General features: G+C 39.8%; 1 protein-coding gene across 9 annotated transcripts in view; it reads right to left on the reverse strand.

Annotated features, from left to right (window-relative positions):
* Window positions 1-15374, reverse strand: part of TNRC6B (trinucleotide repeat containing adaptor 6B) — a 250109-nt gene that overhangs the window by 62247 nt on the left and 172488 nt on the right. For all 9 annotated transcript variants that reach the window (XM_079936132.1, XM_079936128.1, XM_079936129.1 and 6 more), the window contains one exon: window positions 10746-10833. In XM_079936132.1, coding sequence (XP_079792258.1) covers window positions 10746-10833 — 88 coding nt within the window. The remainder of the gene's footprint in view (window positions 1-10745; window positions 10834-15374) is intronic.

Here is a 15374-nt window from a genome sequence, read left to right on the forward strand (position 1 = left end):
TGAAGATAATAACAGTATCTCCTTTGCAGAAAAGGATGCTGTAAGGATTAAATCAGATATCCTACACCAATGCTTAATAACTGCTATTATCATCAAAGTTTATAGAAAATAATGTGAAACAGAAATATTCAATAAGGTTGAAATATATAAATTTTGAACAAATACAGATTGCTTTGTTGAAAGTATTTCTTTATATAGTAACTAATACATTTCTGGAAGTGACTAACTTAAAAGGTTGGATATGCTGAATATAATAATGGGTTTTTGGAGAGTTTGGAAATGATGACTAGGAGCCACACGGAAAACTGCTTCTGCTATTAAGAAGGGAAAATAAAGGAGAGCATCTAATTATACATGCCCTATAATATTTAAGCAAAACCACAAAAGGTCATGAATAAGAAAAATATTCCAAAGGAAATGCACCAGAATTCCAATAGGGGTTAAATCACATTATTGAGATCATGGGTTATTTTGACCCCCTTTTCCCAACTGTTAATCTTCCAAAAAATATTTTTATATTAGTTCTCCGACTTCTGTAACAAAAATATTCCTATAGAAGAGGTTTAATTATTTGTGGCTGGCAATCATACTAAGTTACTGCTTTGGGTGTTCATGAAAACATGGTCATCTTTGGAAGGTCTGTCCTGTGGCTAACCAGCCCCTTCAAAACGGATTCCAGCACACCACTGAGTTAAAACAATCCACTTGGATGACCTCCTGGAGTGTTTCTTACATTCTTGCATTAAAAGACAAGCTAATTCTGCTGTACTGATTCTGTGGTAGGCAGCCTCTTAAAATGAATGTGCTTCCCAGTACTGTTACAGAGCTCAATTCTACCGTATAATTTCTATAAGCCCATATATCGAAGAATGAACTGATTTGTATCCACATACCAATTCCTTAAGGCAACTGAAGATTATACCACTGTAAATACTTCTCACAATGCCATTTGGAAGAACAGTTATACAGGAAGTCAATGCCTTCCCTAGCTGTAAGCAACAAACCCAACTAATGTCAAATGTGTCTTATAATGTGGGTTCTGTTAAAAAGAGCTGCCCCCAGACGGTGAAAAGCTGGATGATCAAAACATATGTTCTGCCAACGCTAAACAATGATTCTTTAGCAGCAGGAGACTAACGAACGTGAGTGAAATCCTTCTCTGACACCTCTCTCATGAGTGAACTCTAACAGTTTACTCAGGGATGGTTCTAGAAAGAGCAAACCGCCATAACCACTGAGCATAAAGGAAAAGAAGCTCGTGCTTAATTTCTATGTAGAAAAAACTTAATTTAGCTAAATAAAAGTCAGTTCTTCAGGAAAATTATGTTGCCAGCATCCATTCTTGACCGTTCACTTATTTTTTTAAATACATTTATGTATGTATGTATGTATGTATGTATTTATGGCTGTGTTGGGTCTTCGTTGCTGCGAGTGGGGGCTAGTCTTCATTGCGGTGCACGGGCTTCTCACTGCAGTGGCTTCTCTTATTGTGGCGCATGGGCTCTAGGCACACAGGCTTTAGTAGTTGCAGCACACAGGCTCTAGAGTGCAGGCTCAATAGTTGTGGCGCACGGGCTTACTTGCTCCACAGTATGTCGGATCTTCCCAGACCAGGGATCGAACCCACGTCCCCTGCACTGGCAGGCGGATTCTTAACCACTGTGCCACCAGGGAAGTCCCGACCATTCACTTCTTTTTTTCTTTTTTTTTTAAACATCTTTATCAGAGTATAAATGCTTTACAGTGTTGTGCTAGTTTCTGCTGTATAAAAAAGTGAATCAGCTATATGCATACGTATATCCCCTCCCTCTTGCATCTCCCTCCCACCCTCCTTATTCCACCCCTCTAGGTGGTCGCAAAGCACGGAGCTGATCTCCCTGTGCCATGCAGCTGCTTCTCACTAGCTATCTATTTTACATTTGGTACTGTATATATGTCAATGCTACTCTCTCACTTCGTCCCAGTTTACCTTCCCCCTCCCTGTGTCCTCAAGTCCATTCTCTACGTCTGTGTCTTTATTCCTGTCCTGCCCCTAGGTTCATCAGAACCTTTTTTTTTTTTAAGATTCCATATAATATGTGTTAGCATATGGTATTTGTTTTTCTCCTTCTGACTTACTGCACTCTGTATGACAGACTTTAGGTCCAGCCACCTCACTACAAATAACTCAATTTCGTTTCTTTTTATAGCTGAGTAATATTCCATTGTATATATGTGCCACATCTTCTTTATCCATTCATCTGTCGATGGACACTTAGGTTGCTTCCATGTTCTGGTTACTGTAAACAGTGCTGCAATGAACACTATGGTACATGATTCTTTTTGAATTATGGTTTTCTCAGGGTATATGCCCAATAGTGGGATTGCTTGGTCATATGGTAGTTCTATTTTTATTTTTTAAGGAACCTCCATACTGTTCTCCATAGTGGCTGTACCAACTTACATTCCCACCAACAGTGCAAGAGGGTTCCTTTTTCTTCACAACCTCTCCAGCATTTATTCTTTGTAGATTTTTAGATGATAGCCATTCTGACCGGTGTGAGGTGATAGCTCATTGCAGTTTTGATTTGCGTTTCTCTAATGATTAGTGATGTTGAGCATTTTTTCATGTGTTTGTTGGCAATCTGTATATCTTCTTTGGAGAAATGTGTATTTAGGTCTTCTGCCCATTTTTGCTTTGGGTTGTTTGTTTTTTTAATATTGAGCTGCATGAGCTACTTGTATATTTTGGAAATTAATCCTTTGTTGGTTGCTTCATTTGCAAATATTTTCTCCCATTCTGAGGGTTGTCTTTTCGTCTTGCTTATGGTTTCCTTTGCTGGGCAAAAGCTTTTAAGTTTCATTAGGTCCCATTTGTTTACTTGTGTTTTTATTTCCATTTCTCTAGGATTTGGGCCAAAAAGGATCTTTCTGTGATTTATGTCATAGAGTGTTCTGCCTATGTTTTCCTCTAAGAGTTTTATACTGTTTGGCCTTATATTTAGGTCATTAATCCATTTTGAGTTTATTTTTGTGTATGGTGTTAGGGAGTGTTCTAATTTCATTCTTTTACATGTAGCTGTCCAGTTTTCCCAACACCTCTTATTGAAGAGGCTGTCTTTTCTACATTGTATATTCTTGCCTCCTTTATCAAAGATAAGGTGACCATAGGCGTATGGGTTTATCTCTGGGCTTTCTGTCCTGTTCCATTGATCTACATTTCTGTTTCTGTGCCAGTACCATACTTTCTTGATTACTGCAGCTGTGCAGTATAGTCTGAAGTCAGGGAGCCTGATTCCTCCAGCTCCATTTTTCTTTCTCAAGATTGCTTTGGCTATTCGTGGTCTTTTGTGTTTCCATACAAATTGTGCAATTTTTTGTTCTAGCTCTGTGAAAAAGCTCTTGGTAGTTTGATAGGGATTGCACTGAATCTGCAGATTGCTTTGGGTAGTATAGTCATTTTCACAATGTTGATTCTTCCAATCCAAGAACATAGTATATCTCTCCATCTGTCTGTATCATCTTTAATTTCTTTCATCAGTGTTTTACAGTTTTCTGCATACAATCTTTTGTCTCCTTAGATAGGTTTATTCCTAGGTATTTTATTCTTTTTGTTGCAATGGTAAATGGGAGTGTTTTCTTAATTTCTCTTTCAGATTTTTCATCATTAGTATATAGGAATGCAAGAGATTTCTGTGCATTAATTTTGTATCCTGCTACTCTACCAAATTTATTGATTAGCTCTAGTAGGTTTCTGGTAGCATGTTTAGGATTCTCTATGTATAGTATCATGTCATCTGCAAACAGTGACAGTTTTACTTCTTCTTTTCCGATTTGGATTCCTTTTATTTCTTTTTCTTCTCTGACTGCTGTGGCTAAAACTTCCAAAACTATGTTGAATAACAGTGGTGAAAGTGGGCCACCTTGTCCTGTTCCTGATCTTAGAGGAAATGGTTTCAGTTTTTCACCACTGAGAACGATGTTGCCTGTGGCTTTGTCATATGTGGCCTTTATTCTGTTGACGTAGGTTCCCTCTATGCCTACTTTCTGGAGAGTTTTTTTTATCATAAATGGATGTTGAATTTTGTCAAAAGCTTTTTCTGCATCTATTGAGATGATCATATGGTTTTTCTCCTTCAATTTGTTAATATGGTGTATCACATTGACTGATTTGCGTATATTGAAGAATCCTTGCATCCCTGGGATAAATCCCACTTGATCATGGTGTATGATCCTTTTAATGTGTTGTTGGATTCTGTCTGCTAGTATTTTGTTGAGGATTTTTGCACCTATGTTCATCAGAGATATTGGTCTGTAGTTCTCTTTTTTTGTGATATCTTTGTCTGGTTTTGGTACCAGGGTGATGGTGGTCTCGTAGAATAAGTTTGGGAGTGTTCCTCCCTCTGCTATATTTTGGAAGAGTTTGAGAAGGATAGGTGTTAGCTTTTCTCTAAATGTTTGACAGAACTTGCCTGTGAAGTTATCTGGTCCTGGGTTTTTGTTTGTTGGAAGATTTTTAATCACAGTTTCAATTTCAGTACTTGTGAATGGTCTGTTTATATTTTCTGTTTCTTCCTGGTTCAGTCTCAGAAGGTTGTGCTTTTCTAAGATTTATCCATTTCTTCCAGGTTGTCCATTTTATTGGCATATAGTTGCTTGTAGTAAACTCTCATTACCCTTTGCATTTCTGCAGTGTCAGCTGTTACTCTTCCGTTTTCATTTCTAATTCTATTGATTTGAGTCTTTGCCCTTTTTGTCTTGATGAGTCTGGCTAAGGGTTTATCAATTTTGTTTATCTTCTCAAAGAACCAGCTTTTAGTTTTATTGATCTTTGCTACTGTTGCCTTCATTTCTTTTCCACTTATTTCTAGTCTGATCTTTATGATTTCTTTCCTTCTGCTAACTTTGGAGTTTTTTTGTTCTTCTTTCTCTAGTTGCTTTAGGTGTAAGGTTAGGTTGTTTATTTGAAATGTTTGTTTCTTGAGGTAGGACTGTATTACTATAAACTTCCCTTTTAGAATTGCTTTTGCTGCATCCCATAGGTTTTGGTTGTCGTGTTTTCACTGTCATGTGTTTCTAGGTATTTTTTGATTTCCTCTTTGCTTTCTTCAGTGATCTCTTGGTTATTTAGCAGAGTACTGTTTAGCCTTTACGTGTTTGTATCTTTTTACAGATTTTTTTCCTGTAATTGATATCTAGTCTCATAGTGTTGTGGTCAGAAAAGGTACTTGATACGATTTCAATTTTCTTAAATTTACCAAGGCTTGATTTGTGACCCAAGATATGATCTATCCATGAACATTCTCATGGAGAATGTTCCATGAGCACTTGAGAAGAAAGTGTATTCTGTTGTTTTGGGATGGAATGTCCTATAAATACCAATTAACTCCATCTTTTTTAATGTATCATTTAAAGCTTGTGTTTCCTTATTTGTTTTCATTTTGGATGAGCTGTCCGCTGGTGAAAGTGGGGTGCTAGAAGTCCCCTACTATGATTGTGTTACTGTCAGCTTCCCCTTTTATGGCTGTTAGCATTTGCCTTATGTATTGAGGTGCTCCTATGTTGGGAACATAAACATTTACAATTGCTATATCTTCTTCTTGGATTGATCCCTTGATCATTACGTAGTGTCCTTCTTTGTCTCTTGTAATAGTCTTTATTTTAAAGTCTATTTTGTCTGATATGAGAATTGCTACTCCAGCTACAGGGTCTCCTGTAGATAGCAATATATACGGGTCTTGTTTCTGTATCCATTTAGCCAGTCTACGTCTTTTGGCTGGAACATCTAATCCATTTACATTTAAGGTAATTATCGATATGTATGTTCCTATTACCATTTTCTTAATTGTTCTGGGTTTGTTACTGTAGGTCTTTTCCTTCTCCTGTGTTTCCTGCCTAGAGAAGTTCCTTTAGCATTTGTTGTAAAGCTGGTTTGGTGGTGCTGAATTCTCTTAACTTTTGCTTATCTGTAAAGGTTTTAATTTCTCCATCGAATCTGAGTGAGATCCTTGCTGGGTAGAGTAATGTTGGTTGTAGGTTCTTCCCTTCCCTCACTTTAAATATGTCCTGCCACTCCCTCTGGCTTGCAGGGTTTCTGCTGAAAAATCAGCTGTTAACCTTATGGGGATTCCCTTATATGTTATTTGTTGCTTTTTCTTTGCTGCTTTTAATATTTTTTCTTTTATTTAGTTTGATTAATATGTGTCTCGGCGTGTTTCTCTTTGGGTTTACCCTGTATGGTACTCTCTGTGCTTCCTGGACTTGATTGACTATTTCCTTTCCCATGTTAGGGAAGTTTTCGACTATAATCTCTTCAGATATTTTCTCAGTACCTTTCTTTTTCTCTTCTTCTTCTGGGACCCCTGTAATTCCAATGCTGGTGTGTTTAGTGTTGTCCCAGAGGTCTCTGAGATTGTCCTCAGTTCTTTTCATTCTTTCTTCTTTAATCTGCTCCCTGGCAGTTATTTCCACTATTTTATCTTCCAGGTCACTTATCCGTTCTTCTGCCTCAGTTATCCGGTCATTGATTCCTTCTAGAGTATTTTTAATTTTAGTAATTGTGTTGTTCATCACTGTTTGTTTGCTCTTTAGTTCTCCTTGAGCCTTGTTAAATGTTCCTTGTATTTTCTCCATTCTGTTTCTGAGATTTTGGATCATCTTTACTATCATTACTCTGAATTCTTTTTCAGGTAGGTTGCCTATTTCGTCTACATTTGGTCTTGTAGGTTTTTACCTTTCTCCTTCGTCTGTAACATTTTTTTGTCATTTCATTTTTTTTTTTTTTTGATGGGTGGTGCTGTATTCCTGTCTTACTGGTTGTTTGGCCTGAGAGGTCCAGCACTGGAGTTTGCAGGCAGTGGGATAGTGCTGCGTCTTGGTGCTGAGATGAGGACCTCTGGGAGGCCTCCCTCCGACTGATATTCCTTGGGGTCTGAGGTTCTCTGTTAGTCCAGTGGTTTGGACTCGGAGCTCCCACCACAGGAGCTCGGGCCCGACCTCCGGCCTGGGAACCAAGATCCCGCAAGCCCGTTGCTGGGGGTTCCTCCCGTCCCCTTAGGTGTCCGTGGTCCCCCACTGGTGCCTGGTAGGTGCCCTAGTTGTGAGGAGATGTGAATTCCACGTCCTCCTAGTATGCCATCTTGACTCCGCCATCCCCATTCACTTATTAAACTTTTTTTTTTTTTTTTGCGGTACATGGGCCTCTCACTGTTGTGGCCTCTCCCGTTGTGGAGCACAGGCTCCGGACGCGCAGGCTCAGCGGGCATGGCTCACGGGCCCAGCCGCTCCACGGCACGTGGGATCTTCCCGGACCAGGGCACGAACCCGTGTCCCCTGCATCGGCAGGCAGACTCTCAACCAGTGCGCCGCGAGGGAAGCCCAAACAAACATTTTTTGACACTTTTGCACTGGGCACTGTCCTAGTTACTGGAAATACAAATATGAATAAAGTCTTGAGAAACTTAAGAGCCAGTCTAATGGGGTAGACAGAAAGAGATGATTGTAAAGCAATGGGGTAGGCTGAGAGAAAGATGTGGAAGCACTAGGAAGAGGCACCACAAATGTTTGCTGACTGACTGAATGAATGACCCCATTATAGAACCTCTGGCACATTCTCTACCATTCTTTGCATTATAGCACATTTTATGCCTCCTAGTTGAGGTGCTGTCTCTACAGTGAGGTCAGAAACCACTAAGACAGTCACATGGTGAGCTTTGTGCTCGCTCCTTAAAAGTGCTAAATCAGAATCTAATTCTGAAATTACACAATGGTTCAGTATGATAAAACAATATCAAAGGCCATGTGTTAAGCCTAGATCCTGTGTCAGCCAATCTAGAACATTCCTGAACAAAAATGAGTGAATTTTTATTGTTCATAATTAACCATTTGAAATTTCATTTATGGTGATTTTCCTCTTTGCTGTAACTTTTAAACCAGTTCTTAATGCAGATGCAAATACATGGGGGTGACTGTCCAGCTGTATATATGAAATTCTCTGCATAAATAATCCCAATTCACTCTCAAATAAATACACACCATCTTTTATTTTAAATCACTTTTCTTAGTAGGATCCACAACGAAGGTTTACAGATGCACATTTTATTAATCACTTCTAGTATTGACGTTTCAGGTTAAAAAACATTGTTATCTATGTGAAGAATGAGGATGAACTGTACAATTGCCTAAAACAATCACTCTATTAGGCATCTTCTTGTAACCAGCCTTTGTTCAAGTTCCCCAGTGGCCAGCTTATAACCACGTATTCCCACAGACTGCAAAATCCAATTTTTGTAACAATTTATTAGATGAAATGTGAATGCCCTAAAGGAAGAAAGCCTTGGGGCTTCCCTGGTGGCGCAGTGGTTGAGAATCTGCCTGCCAATGCAGGGGACACAGGTTCGAGCCCCAGTCCGGGAAGATCCCACGTGCCACAGAGCAAGCCCGTGCACCACAACTACTGAGCCTGTGCTCTAGAGCCCATGAGCCACAACTATTGAGCCCGCGTGCCACAACTATTGAAGCCCGCACGCCTAGAGCCCGTGCTCCACAACAAGAGAAGCCACCGCAATGAGAAGCCCACGCACCGCAACAAAGAGCAGCCTCCACTTGCTGCAACCAGAGAAAGCTCACGCGCAGCAACGAAGACCCAAGGCAGCCATAAATGGAAGGAAAGAAGGAAGGGAGGGAGGGAGAGAGGGAGGGAGGAAGGAAGGAAGCCTACACTGAGGTTCACTATCCCATCACTCCTGTAGGAAGGTCACTGCATGTGGGTACAATGCCCCTGATACCCTAGAGCTGGTGGACCCGCACATCACAACCTTGGTGACGTGGAATGTGGCAGTATCCACCAAGTATAAAAAAGAAGCCTCTGGGGGCTTCCCTGGTGGCGCAGTGGTTGAGAGTCCGCCTGCCGATGCAGGGGACATGGGTTCGTGCCCCAGTCCGGGAAGATCCCACATGCCGTGGAGCGGCTGGGCCTGTGAGCCATGGCTGCTGAGCCTGTGCGTCTGGAGCCTGTGCTCCGCAACGGGAGAGGCCACAACAGTGAGAGGCCCACGTACTGCAAAAAAAAAAAAAAAAAAAAGCCTCTGGGTCGTCATCTGACATTTTTATTCAGGCTCTTTACTGTCATTTTAGGCAGTTCTAACAAGCTCAGATTAGAAGCAGGTACCCTGACAGCATGAAGATGTGATGGTGAGCACACCACTATTAACAGAACCAGAAACACAATTAAAAGCAGACAAAACCTTAAAGAGCACAGTAGTCTATTACAGCACCAAACAATAATAAATATTCCTTTTAATTAAGTCTTCAAGAAAAGATAAATTACATTTCACATGTTTAATGTGGCAGCGTCATATGCAATCCAATTCAGAAAATATTTCCACTGTTTTTTTTTGTGCCCGCACTCCCAAATGATTTCAATAATTCAGAGAACAGAATAATGGGAAACACTCTATCCAACAGTGCTGGGGTAACTTGTAGTGTCCCTTGAGTTCGAATTTCTAGAGTCTGTTTCTAAATCTAGAGTTCCCTCTGAAGCTGGTAACTGTTTCCCCTCCATGAACTTAGCTTCAGTAACCTGGCTCCACAGCAGGGACCCTCAAACCTGCCTCACACTGAGGCCCTGCTTCCCAAGTGCTTCAGGTGGTGGTAACAAGAACTAGAGGCAAAGTGATTCTGCCCGGCACTTTGCAAAGGCAGAAATGCAACCGTGCCGAGCCAGAGTCTGCAGTGAAGTGGGGGAAGTTAGCTCAGACAGTGGCCAGGGCAGAGGGGCACGCTCTTCAGCAGAGGGGGCAGGGCGGGGAGGTCTACCCACTCTCTGTTCCCCACAACACTGTCAGGCAAACACTTCAACTAAGACTTGACAGTTGACAGCTGTCAGTCCTATGTCTTTTTTTCTTTTTTATAAATTTACTTATTTATTTATTTTTGGCTGTGTTGGTTCTTTGTTGCTGCGCGCAGCCTTTCTCTAGTTGCAGAGGGCGGGGGCTACTCTTCATTGTGGTGAGCGGGCTTCTCATTGCGGTGGCTTCTCTTGTTGCGGAGCACGGGTTCTAGGCACGCCGGCTCAGTAGTTGTGCCTTGCAGGCTCTAGAGCGCAGGCTCAGTAGTTGTGGCTCACGGGCTTAGTCACTCTGCAGCATGTGGGATCTTCCTGGACCAGGGCTTGAACCCGTGTCCCCTACATTGGCAGGCTGATTCTCAACCACGGCACCACCAGGGAAGCTCTGTCTTTTTTTCTTTTAGCATCTCTTTTTCCCCAAGCAAATGCCTCAAAGCTGTGCAATACTATCTCCCCCAGAGCATGAAGCAAGCCCACCAGATCCTCTCTGAGGGAGATTTCTTTACAGAATTATCAAAAGGTAGGCTCATATAAATGATAATGTTGTAGGTGGACCAGAAGGACAAGATCAGGGCAAATGGCAAGCTTTGAAAAGTTATTCTACAAGCTTAAGAAAATGGAGATTAATCATGACACAAATAAGGAAACAGTACAAGCATTTAAGTGTCGGTAACTCTCTTGCTTTTCTCAGTATTGTTTACTGTTGTTTTCAATAAAATCAGCTATAGCATTAATTTAACATCTACTTTATGGTAACAAATGCAGGTCTTTAACTTTCTCCCACTTTCAAATCTTAAAACTCTTAAGTAAATTAATGCCTCAAGTAGCATTATTAAGATTGTCAGGTATCCAAACTAAGGCAGTTACTTATTCTAGATGCTTGGCTACGTAAAGACAGACTTTAATTGGTAAAACCCACCTTCTGAGTGGCTTCTTTTTTCTTTTTATCCTCTTTCTTCCTTTTCTTGTCTTCCATTAACTGTTCTTCCCTTTCTTGCTCCTTCTCTCTGTTAAAGTAATGTCACACAAAGTTAAACATCTCTATCCACAGTTTATTTGTGTAGCAAATTAAATGCTTATAGATGGTAGGCAAGGCAACAAACATTTCATCTCTGACTGAGCAGAGCACAGTATTCTACTTAAGCTAGGAGGATACATAAAACTCACCACATTTAGTTATCCCCTTTATTTTGGTTTGTAACCCCCTTTGCAAAACATGACATTAAGTTTGGTTTTAAAGAAACCCATTAAAGAGAGGCTTTATAATATCTTCCTAAACACACACACACACACACACAGGAGATTAATGTATTTCCACTCAGCAAAGAACCTGATTTGAATATATGACAACATCCAGTTGGCTTCTGACAATATTCCTCACAAATAATGCAGAACATGACTTCAGTTTTGGTACACAGGTATTTATCATAACTTAGGTGTTTTCCCATGACAGCTTCAGAGCGGTGAACATAAAACCCTATGTTCTAAATTCCATATTTTTCTTCTGCATTATTAACACTGTATGTTTTACATGTTTTCTACTTGTGTTTTTAAGGCAGTATTGAAGGTCCTACAAACCCATGTATTCCCTATTGGGTGATTTGACAATTAAGATCATCAGGTTTTGCTCTCCTCAATTAAAATAAAACATAAAAAAAATCTAGTTGAAGAAACATGCTGAATCCTAAGAAACTGTAACTTATACCTCACATTTGAAAAATAACTGTAAAATGTAATATTTATTCTACTATATATTATATTCTTACATATAGTCTAATATTCTAATATATATAGAAGGCTGTCAACTTCTATGTATTGACTGGGAAAAATGCATAAACAACCACTGGTGTAACCTTGTGGTGTAGCCACAAGGCAGGAAACTCCAGACGCCATGCTTATTGAATTTCAGAGCTGGAAGGAGAGTTAGGGATCCAGCCCCCAGTTCCAACCTCTGAGCAGATGCTGCCTGCAGTACTTGTGATTTTAGGTGATCCGACACACCGAGTCCACGGTTGCACAGATATCACCTAGAAAAAGGCTAAATTAAATGTCAGAGAAATTAAAGAAAAATGTTGAATGTTTGCAGACGTGACAAAGATCACAAAGATGGTCCTTGAAGGACTCAAGTTTGGGGAGTGAAACTCACTCAACCTACCTAAAAGGAACTGAGGACCCACACTGAGGCACACTCTCATGAATAGGTAAATAGTGCTTTATTTATAGAAAACAAGAACTAATAAACAAACAAAAAATAAGTGCTTTACCTATATATCAAGTTTTCAGTGGCTCTTTCTACATTCACAAATACTGCCCTTTCTCCTTCTGTATCTCTGGGCGTTAATATACAAAAGCCTAAAGTCCACGATTCATAGGCCAAGGCAACTTCCATGAACACTTCAAAAATAAAATCAAGGAAGAGATTTTATTGTAATTTCCTTAGGTTTAAGGCTGGATTTCTTTGGAGTCAGATTGTGTGCCATCAGCCTAAGTGTGAAGTTCTTGGTGAAAATCCACTTGCAGCCGTGGACTGCTTTAAGAAAATGGACCTACGAAAATTGGCAAGATAGATGTTGACCATCTAAGGTAGGCTGGCCACAGATCCTGTTATATTTGGCTCCTACGGCCTCTCGCTTCCTCTGGCTGCAAATGGAAGAAGATGGGGTTCCTCATGACCCAGTTACTGTAACTTGATTTCCATATTTTAAACTAAAACTGACTACAGAAAAAGAGCAACCACAGCCTGAATATCTCCTGTTTAAATATTCAATGCTCTAAAAAGCATTAAGTTGCAAAACTAAAAGTTTATTTTTTAAATGCAATGTAGAAAAATAAAAAGCAGTCTTTTTTTTTTTTTAGAATTGTGTGATCCGTTTTATACATTACTATTTCAATATGTCAAGTGATAAACATTGGAAACAGAAGATAAAGCAGTAAGTCTTTAATGAGACACCTTTTTAAAAAACAACTAAGCTTTTCAAATATTTTTTCCTATAAACAGGTAATTCAGGGAAAGGGACTGAAATTTATGTTCACTACAAGCAGATTTATTTCCAAAACAAATATTTTTCAAAGCTTTCCAGGAGACAGGCTGTGCTTTCACCCTGATCTTTTACTCCGTGTGTTGGTAGAATTGAGTCTTCTCTTTAAATTTCACTTCCTTAGGAAGAATTTATTTTCCCAAACCAAGCCTGACTTAAAAACCTACCATTTGCTTAATAATGAATCAGAAAGTGTGGGGTTCACTTTTCTTCTAATTCGGTTGGCTCTATCTTGGCTGCACGTTAGTACCATTTGGGGAGCTTTAAAACATCTCTATGCTGCATCAGAGCCTAACAGGGGTGAAGAGGGCATCCATGCAGGGAAGGCATCTATGGTGGTGGTGATGGGAGATCCATTACATATGGGGGATTGACCAATAAGTAAATATATTAACGATGATGACAATCAGGTTTCTCACTACTGAAAAAAGGAGTTACCAAATGGAAAAGGAGAAATCTCAAATGAACCCTGTAACGTTGGATCAGAATTAGTTATTGGCATGAACTCATGATTTTTAACACATACAGACTGACATAACAAAAAAAGTAGATGTAACTTTGTGTGCCCATATGTGTATATTTCCTTCATGTATGCAAACACACACGCTTATTGTCTAGCTCTATCACTGAGAGGGCTTGGGAACAAGCAACGTCCAAATACTGTAGGTATAACACACCTCGAACCCAGATTATGTCTTCTAAATACCATTCTTTACTAAGAGAACCAGAGTTCTTTGGAAAAAGAGCTAATTTGGGGGCTTGAACATGGAACACACAAAATGAGCCTGGAATGCCTATTTGCCAAGAAGCAAGGAAATCTACAAATGATGGGACACGTCAAATGGTCACAAAGGCTTGAAGGGGCTCCTACAAGCTACATCTGGGACAATATGACAATAAAAATAAGTAATGATAGTAACAGATTACAGGCCATTGCATAAAACAGGAAAACATCAGTCTATACAGATAGAAATAAGTAAATGAATACATTGAAAATGACAAGGAATGTAATAGAGTTTTAAAGCATCACACCATAAAAATACTTACTGATTATAAAAGAGAAAATAGTAATTATACAGAGGAGAAGCCTGGCAGACACTACCTTAATCAATAATCTATATGAATATCAATAATGGGACAAACTGAAATTATGAGTCACCTGATTGGATGCTCTGAGAACACAGCATCACTCCTATGATACGTATAACCTGAATATCATCACGAGGAAACATCAAACAGCCCCAAATTGAGAGACATTTTAGAAAACTACTGGTTTGCAATCTTCAGAAGTTTCAAGGTAATGAACACTAAGGGAAGATTGGGGAAGTGTTCCAAATGGAAGGAGACTAAAAAGATACAACCACCAATTGCAAAGTGTGATCCTTTTGCTATAAAGGCCATTACTGGGGCCAGTGTTAAACCTTGAAAAGGAGCTAAAGATTAAATGGTAGTAATGTATCAGTGTTAATTTTTTTTTGATGGTTTTATTGTGCATATATAGGAGACTGTTCGTGTTTTTTAGAAATACACTAGTATTCTAATTATTGGGGAAAGGATGCATGTGATGGGACATTGGGTCAGCAATTTTTTTTTAATTATTAAGGGAAAAAAGTGTTGTGTTTTTTTCCCCAAAATCATAGTTGTAACTTTTCAGTAAGTTCAAGGTTGTTTCCCAAAACAAAACACCAAAAAACAAACATCAGTAAAACCACTGCCCAGGCAGTACTCCAGATCAATTACATAGGAATCAATGGGGTTTTTTCCCCACAGCCCCCACCCCCAAGTGGTTCTAACATGTAGTTGGAGTTGAGAACAACTACTCTAAATTCCTGTGCTAAGCCTACACTTTAAAACATATCTATTTATACTTCAAAAATCAAACCTCCCATACAACAATCAAATACAAATGGCAGGGACTAGATGGGTCTCAGTTAACCTTCAAATACTTCTAGATCTAGAAGCAGGAGAAATCATTGATACTTTCCCCCATCTCTAAATACACAACCAGATACAAGCGTAAACACTGTAATCGAGAATAAATCTACAATGATAAAAAGCCAAAACTACTCTTAAAAAATGTCCAAAGTGAAGAAAATCAACAGTTTCCTTCTTTCTTCTTCTTTTTTCTTTTTTTATAAATAACCATTAGTTGCAAGAAGTATGTACAAGTGAGTTTTATTTTGTTTTGTTTTTTTTTTGCGGGCCTCTCACCGTTGTGGCCTCTCCCGTTGCAGAGCACAGGCTCCGGACGCGCAGGCTCAGAGGCCATGGCTCACGGGCCCAGCCGCTCCGCGGCATGTGGGATCTTCCCAGACCAGGGCACGAACCCATGTCCCCTGCATCGGCAGGCGGACTCTCAACCACTGCGCCACCAGGGAAGCCCACAAGTGAGTTTTTTTTGAGAAAGGCAATATCTGAATAAAAGGGGAGATTATCCAATATTCACCTGAGCTGAGGCAGAGCAAGACTCCTGTTTTGCATGCAAGTTCAGAACACTGAAGAATAACGAT

This window comes from Stenella coeruleoalba (genome assembly GCF_951394435.1).
Source record: "Stenella coeruleoalba genome assembly, chromosome: 11".
NCBI lineage: Eukaryota > Metazoa > Chordata > Mammalia > Artiodactyla > Delphinidae > Stenella > Stenella coeruleoalba.